A 7,719-nucleotide genomic window follows, 5' to 3' on the forward strand; every position below is an offset into this window, starting at 1 on the left:
CTGCTTTTCCTTGGGATCACAGCCCGAGTGAGACAATTAACGAACAAATCGCTCCCAGTTATCCCCCTGGACTGCTCGGGGTGTTCCAAACCCTCATTTCAATGTAAATTGGGAGGGGCAGCGCTGCCCGGGCTCCATCCCTCCCTCCTCCATGAGTTAAACCCCTCTCGATGGTGGAGCTGCTCCTTCTCCAGGCTGGAAAAAGCTGGGAAGCCACAGGCAGAGCTGGCAGCTCCAAAAATGCTTCAGGTGTAGTGCAGGGCCAGCCGGATTAATTGAATTAATGGGATTAATGGGATTAATGGGATTAGTGCATTTTCCTCGAGCTAAATCCCATTTCCTGGTGTGCCGTGGGACAATGGGGTGAGGACAAACCTGAGGGTTCCCTCAGCTGCATTTTCCCAGGCTGGCTGTGCTAGTTTATGGTGATGGGCAGGGAAAAGGCAGAGGACAAGCAGCTCCTCCAGGCCTGGGACTGGGATTGGGATTGGGATTGAATTGGGGGAACAGGAGCAGCCCCAGCACCTCTCCCAACCCCTGGGATGTGCTCAGGGGTAGGAAAAGGGGCTCAGCCCGGCATTCCCTGTGGGATTTGCTCCTGAACCTCTCCCAGATCCCGGGATGGGCTCAGGACACCCTTGCATGGGGACAAAGGTAGGAAAAGGGGTCCAGCCGTGTGTTCCCAGTGGGATTTGCTCCATCCTCTGCGATGGGCTCAGGCCACCCTTGTGTGGGGCCACGGACAGGAAAATGGGATTCAGCCCTGTGTTCCCAGTGGGATTTGCTCCTGCGCCTCTCCCAGCTCCTGGGATGGGCTCAGGACACCCTTGCATGGGGACAAAGGTAGGAAAAGGGGTCCAGCCGTGTGTTCCCAGTGGGATTTGCTTCCTGCACCCATCCCAGTCCCTGGGATCAGCCCAGGCAATCCCTGCATGGGGCCAGGGGCAGGAAAAGGGGGCCCAGCCGTGTGTTCCTGGTGGGATTTGCTCCGTGCCTTGCTGCTCCAGGGAGGGCAGTGCCCAGGAGACGCCACCTCAGGTGCAAAGCCGGTGTTTCCCTCTCCCAGAGGCAACTGGGCCGCCTCCAACTGCAGTGGAGGAAACCAGTCCAGAAACCACTCCTGAAACCACTCCTGAAACCACTCCTGAAACCAGTCCTACAACCAGTCCTACAACCAGTCCTACAACCACCCCAACCACCACCGACACCACAACCACAACAACCACCACCACAACCACCACCAGCGCCGCCGCCAGCACCGCCGCCAGCACCAGCGCCGCTGCCGAGAGGGCTCCGGCAGCCACCACCAGGCACGAGTTGGGTACTGAGCTTTCCTTCTCCTCTAACCCCTCTCTAACCCCACTGGGACCCTTCCCCACTTCGATTCCTTGGGATAACGGGGAAATCGGAGCCATCCCGTGGCTCCGGGATGGGAATCCGGGCGTGCAAGTGGGAATTTGGAGGGTTCTGCAGGATCTGAGCGTGCAAGTGAGAATTCGGAGGGTTCTGTGAAATCTGGGCATATAAATGAGGATTTGGAGGATTCTGTGGGATCCGGGAGTGCGAGTCGGAATTTGGAGGGTTCTGCAGAATCTGGGTATGCAAGTGTGGATTTGGAGAGTGCTGTGGAATCTGGAATCAAGTTGGAATTCGGAGGGTTCTGTAGAATCTGGGTGTATAAACGAGAATTTGGAGGGTTCTGTAGAATCTGGGTGTATAAATGAGAATTTGGAGGGTTCTGTAGAATCTGGGCGTGCAAGTTGAAATCTGGAGGGTTCTTTGAAATCTGGACGTGCAATTTGGAATTTTGGAGGGTTTTGTAGAATCTGGGTGTACAAGCTGGGATTTGGAGGGTTCTGTGAAACCTGGGAGTGCCGGTGTGGAATTTGGGTGCACAAGTGGGAATTTGGAGGGTTCTGTAGAACCTGAGTGTATCAGTGGGAATTTGGAGGGTTCTGTAGAATCTGGCAGTACCAGTGAAATTTGGAGGGTTCTGTGCCACCAGAGAACAACCCAGCCCTGCTGGGGGTGTGGTGATGCCGGATGCGGTTTCAGAAGAGGTGCAAAACCCCATGAATTCCCCCCAAAGTGTGATCTGGTGTTTAGAGCTGTTACAAACGGGTTCTGGTGCTCCTGCAGGAGATGTCAGCTCGGATTTAGCACCTCAGCTGTTAGCGAGGAGACCTGTCAGGATTTATCCGAGTCCTTGGGTTTATCCCGCTGCTCCCTGCGCTGCCGGAGCCCCCAGGAACGCCGGGGAAGGGTGGGAGTTCCAGCACCATCCCCGTGCCGGGCGTTTCCCAGATCTTCTTGTACCATCAGGAGGATCAAACTCGGCTCTGGTGGGGAAATCTTCCCTCCTGAGTGTGTTTGAGGGATAAATCTGGAAGGATTTATCTGGGTTTGAAACGCCAGGATAATGGAAGCGATGGTTTATAAATAATTAGCGTTGTTCAAAAAATAAATCGAGCTAAAAAGGGAATGAAATCTGCATTAAAAACTTGGATGCGGTTTGGAGCAGCCTGGGATAGTGGAAAATGAGGATTGGGGGTGGAATGAGAAGAGTTTTAGGGTCCCTTCCTGCTCAGATGAGTCTGGGATGACTCCATGACTGAGTTCAAAGCCATTTCTCTATATTTTTGCATAAAATCAGGTTAAAATGCTTTAAAACCACCAAAACGTTCTGCAGGGAGGATCTGCAGAGAGCAGAGCAGGGAAAGATGACAGGAGGAAATGAGGAACCTCCAGCGTCCCCATCCAACCCAGGCTGGAATTTAAGGGATTCCAGGTCACTCCACAGCGCCAGGTCCTTGCAGTGCCCTAAAAACCCCAAAATCAGCTTTTCCCAAGGGATTGTGGCTGTCGATCGCAGATTTATGGCATCAAAACACTGAAACACCTCGAGGGAAAATGACAATAACACCCCAAGGTGCCACTTCTCTGCTGTCCCTTAAAACCCCACTTAAGTGTGGGGCCGGCTCCCACTCCTGTAGGAACGGGGCTCATCCCAAGCAACGCCGAGATCCCTTAACTTCAACCTCACACACCAAGTGACCTCGTTGTCCCACCGGGGCCACGGCGAAGTGACAATTCCCTGCCACTCCCAGCACTGGATCTGTGCTCATCCATGCAAGGATTCCAGGACGAGGTTTCCCCGCTGGCCCAGATCCTCAGGGATGTGTCCCGGAACAATTCCAGGATGAGCCGAATGCCGTTGGGTTTAAACGAACCCAAAATTCCCTAAAAATGTTGGGAATCCTGGAAAGAATCGATCCAGCCTTAGGCTGAGACTTGTTCATGCTTAGCCTGAGACCGAAGTGTTCGCTCCAGGTTTATGTCATGATTTTGTAAGGACTTTTTGAGGTTTTTGTGAGGTTTCTGTAGGGATTTTGTAAGGATTTTTTGAGGTTTTTGTGAGGTTTTTGTAGGGATTTTGTAAGGCTTTTGTAAGGCTTTTGTAAGGCTTTTGTAAAGTTTTTAAAAGTTTTAAAGGTTTTTGTGGAGAATTTGTAAGGTTTTTAAAGGTTTTTATGATGCTTATATGTTTTCATGAGGTTTTATAATGTTTTTGTAAGGTCTTTTTTATGAATTTTGTAAGGATTTGTGAGGTTTTCGTAAGGATTTTGTGACATTTTTTGTAAGGTGTTTGGAGGGCTTTTGAAGATTTTTATGAAGTTTTTATGATGCTTATGTGTTTTTATGACACTTTATAAGGTTTTGGCACCGGTTTTTAATTGTTTTGAGGTTTCATAGGGTTTTGGTACCAAATTTTTAATGGTTTTTGAAGTTTTGTAAGGTTTTTCTACCATTCCGTTATGGTTTTTTGAAGTTTTGTAAGGTTTTTGCCAAGTTTTGTAAGGTTTCTGTCAGGTTTTCGAGACTTTTCATGAGCTTTGACCTCTGAGCCAGGCCTAACCCCGCTAAAGACTAACTCATGTTCTAACCTGTCCCCCAGCCGCCAATGGATCGTCCATATGGGACATCAGAGCCATGGCAAACAGTAACTGGGCAAACATCACCTGGAGCCACAATTTCTCGGCAGGAACTGACTTTGTGGTTAAGTATATCACCAGTAAGCATCAGATCGCGTGGGGACTCTACGGGGTGGCTCTGCCCTTAGAGATCCTGCCAGCTCCCGCCCTTTCCTTGGATTTAATTCCGTGGTTCCATGGAAAAAAAAAAGCAGAGGGGAAAACACGGTGGTTGTGGCGGTTGGGGTAGATCAGAGGTGGCTCTCCAGGGGTTCCCTCTCCGTGCGCCGACGGCCGTGGGGTTTGATGATCTTTGGGAATGTTGAGGTCAATGGGAAGAGGTGGAGAACAGAGAGGAAAATGAAATTGACGGGAATTTGGAAGATGGGATTCCTGAACCTGGAGTTGGCAGAATCCTCTAAGATCCCAAATCTCCTCCTCGGTGTTCCTTAGCGTTGTACGGCTCCGTCCTGGGCTGGAAGCAGAGCCGGGATCGCTGGGTTTGGTGCCGGTTTAGGGAGAGGTTTTTGTCTTGTTGGTTGGTTTGGGGTTTCTGGAGAGACAGTGCTGGCTGCTGCTCATCCCTGAGTTAACTTCCCAGCCCTCACATCCGCTGCTGTGCCGGCCCAGAATCCCTGAAATTGTAATTCCAGGCAGGAACCCCCTCCTGCCATTCCAGCTTCCCTTAGGAGATGACCTTGAGTTATCCTTGAAACAATTCCCTGGGCAAAGCAGTGCCTGATCTCCCAAATTCCCATATTTCAGGATATGCATGAGCTTGCCAGGCCCTAAATCCCAAATATCCCAGCTCCCCACCCACCCCTATTTTTTCCCAGTCACTGGGAAGCACAAGGAGCAAGCCCAGGTGCTGAATCCATGCAGCAGCATCAAACCCTTGGGATTCCCTCTCCAGGATTTGGCTGAGGGAGGAAATCTTGAAGATTTCAGCCCTTTCTGGACAGCCATGGTAGTCCACCACTTTTTGGTGGCATTTGAAGGAACAAAACCTCAAAGCCACAATTCTCAGTGGGTAATGACCTCAGCAGCTCCTTGTCCCCAGGGCAGTAACCCCAAGCCAGCAGCTCCTTGTCCCCAGAATAATGACCCCAAATCAGCAGCTCCTTGTCCCCAGGGCCACATTATTCCCACTCAGTCCCAGGCATTTCACAGTGCCTTGCCTGCAGTATCACGACCCCCAAACCAGCAGTTCCTTGGCTTGGGAAATGACCCCAAACCAGAAGTTCTTGGCTCAGTAACGACCCCAAATCAAAAGCTCCTTGTTCCCAGAGTAGTGACACCAAACCAGCAATTCCTTGGTTCAGTACCGACCCCAAGCCAGCAGCTCCTTGGCTTTGGTATCAACCTCAGACCAGAAGTTCCTTGGCTCAGGAAATTATCCCAAGCCAGAAGTCTCTTGGCTCAGTACTGACCCCAAACCAGCAATTTCTTGGTTCAGGAAATTACCCCAAACCAGCAGCTCCTTGGTTTTGGTATCAACCTCAGACCAGAAGTTCCTTGGCTCGGGAAATGATCCCAAACCAGAAGTTCCTTGTCTCAGTACTGACCCCAAACCAGCAGATCCTTGTCTCAGTACCAACCCCAAACCAGCAGCTCCTTGTGTCAGTACCGACCCCAAACCAGTTCCAACCCCAAACAGCAGCTCCCTATCCCAGGAGCCATGTCACCCCTGGCCAGCCCCCAGGGCCAGCCCTGCGCCTGGGCCGCAGTGTCCCCGGTGTCCCCGTGGGGTGTCCGGGCAGGGTTTGATGTGCGGTTTCTGTTCCCCAGGTAACAAGACAGAGAAATCAATCCCCGTTAAGGCTCAGGGCCCATCCTCGGTGCAGCTGGCAGATCTGACGCCGGGGATGATGTACAAGCTGTGGGTGTTCCCCATATGGTCCCACCCCAGCGAGCACTCGTACATTACCTTTACCACCAGCTCAGGTGAGACAGGCGTCGGCCGCGTGTCCCCAGAGTGTCCCCAGCGTGTCCCCAGCATGGCCCCGGCATGGCCCCGGCATGGCCCCACCATCCCCATGGTGCTTTGGCCATGGCTGCATGGAAATCCCACATCCCACCGCCCTCAACTCAGGGATTGCTTGGCATTGCATGGAGGATGAGAATCCCAGGAAGGGATGGAGATCCCTTTGGATGGGGATCCCTTTGGATAGGGATCCTTTGGATGGGGATCTTTTGGATTGGCATCCTTGGGATGGGGATCTCTTGGGATGGGGATGTCTGAAGGGGGTGATGCTTTGGATTGGGATCCTCAGGATGGGGATCCCTTTGGATGAGGATTCCTTTGGATGGGGATCCTCGGGATGAGGATTCCTTTGGATGGGGATCCCCGGGATGCGGATTCCTTTGGATGGGGATCCTTTGGATGGAGATCCCTCGTGATGGGTGGATGATGATCTCTTAGGATGGGGATCCCTTGAGCTGGGGATCCTCGGGATGGGGATTCCTTGGAATGAAGAAAAGGAAGGAGAGCGCGTTCACGTTGTCACAGCCTCTGCTTGTGGCCCCTTGGTGCCCGTTGGGACTCTGGGGGACAATGAGGTGTCACCGACGGGATGCAGGATTGGGAGTGGGAATTTGGTGTTGGCGCAAGAGTATCCCTAGGGATTTCCATACTCCTGGGACGTTTCCTCTGGCACTTTGTGTGGAGTTTTCCAGGCTGTGTATCCGTGTGGTTTCCACATTTTCCTGGTTGTGGATTCCCCCATTTCCCACCCGTCTCCAGACGATCCCTCCTTTGTCTCACAGGAGCTTTGTACGTTTGTAAAACTCCGCTGTTCCCTCCCGATGATTCCCAGTGAATCCAAAATCCCTAAATCCCTTCGTATCCACACGGGGCTTTTCCAAACGGATTTGTGCACAGCTCCTGTCAATTCCACTCTGCTGGAATTCCATGGAGCAGCAAATGCTGGAGCAGCCTCCCTGACAGTGTCGTAGGTAGAGGTGGGGATTTCCAAGGAATTAAAATGGTTTTGCTCGTTTCCAGCTGCGGGATGGGAAACTCTGGCAATTTCCAGGCCCTGCCAGGAATGGCAAAAGGAAAATGGGAATCTCAAAAAGAGAGAGAGCTGTGGGAACTGGGGAGCAGAGCTCCCCACACCCCCCGTGCACAGCTGGAATTGTCAGAAAATCTGGAGTATCACCCAGTAATTCCCGGTGGCTGCTGGTGTTCCATGGAATTAACATTGGAAAATCCTCTGCCATCATCGAGTCCCACCACTCCCTGGCGCTGCCAAGGCCACCACGTCCCCAGGTGCCACATCCAGGTGGTTCTGGAGTGTCCAACCCTGCTCAGTGCTGACAAAACTCCAGCTAGGGCTGCCCTCAGCTCTGTCCCCAGACTGCTCCAGGACTGAGCTGATCCATGGCACACCAGCCCCCGGAATATTCTGGTCCCATTAGAGCTGATTTTGGACCCAGATCCCTCCCAGCACAGCTCCAGTTTTGAGTTAAATCCCCAATTTTGTTTCTCTTTCTGGATCTTTCCCCGAGTCCGAAATCTCCGTCAGCTCCTGCCCTCCCATGGGAGTTATCCATATGGATAACGATTTTATCCCTCTGAATAACCATTTTATCCCTCTGGAAAACCAATCCCAACCTGGACCCGCCTCTTTTCCTTCCTCCCCTGCTTTTCCCCCCATTTGGGATCCGTGGGGTGATGGAGGTGACAGCAAGTGGCCGAGCATCATTAAAAAACCGGCAAAAAAAAAAAAAAAAAGGCACAATATCC

The 7,719-nt window shown here is 52.1% G+C and overlaps 1 protein-coding gene across 14 annotated transcripts in view; it reads left to right on the plus strand.

Moving 5' to 3' along the window:
• Window positions 1-7,719, plus strand: part of NFASC (neurofascin) — a 54,183-nt gene that overhangs the window by 35,572 nt on the left and 10,892 nt on the right. For 7 of the 14 annotated variants that reach the window (XM_031065154.1, XM_031065144.1, XM_031065143.1 and 4 more), the window contains 3 exons: window positions 1,067-1,321; window positions 3,956-4,072; window positions 5,760-5,915. The exons of 4 other annotated variants lie outside the window; for them this stretch is intronic. In XM_031065154.1, coding sequence (XP_030921014.1) covers window positions 1,067-1,321; window positions 3,956-4,072; window positions 5,760-5,915 — 528 coding nt within the window. The remainder of the gene's footprint in view (window positions 1-1,066; window positions 1,322-3,955; window positions 4,073-5,759; window positions 5,916-7,719) is intronic. 3 more of the 14 variants (XM_031065149.1, XM_031065150.1, XR_004082709.1) reach the window with 2 other exon arrangements.

Source organism: Geospiza fortis, unplaced genomic scaffold (genome assembly GCF_000277835.1).
Source record: "Geospiza fortis unplaced genomic scaffold, GeoFor_1.0 scaffold184, whole genome shotgun sequence".
Lineage (NCBI taxonomy): Eukaryota > Metazoa > Chordata > Aves > Passeriformes > Thraupidae > Geospiza > Geospiza fortis.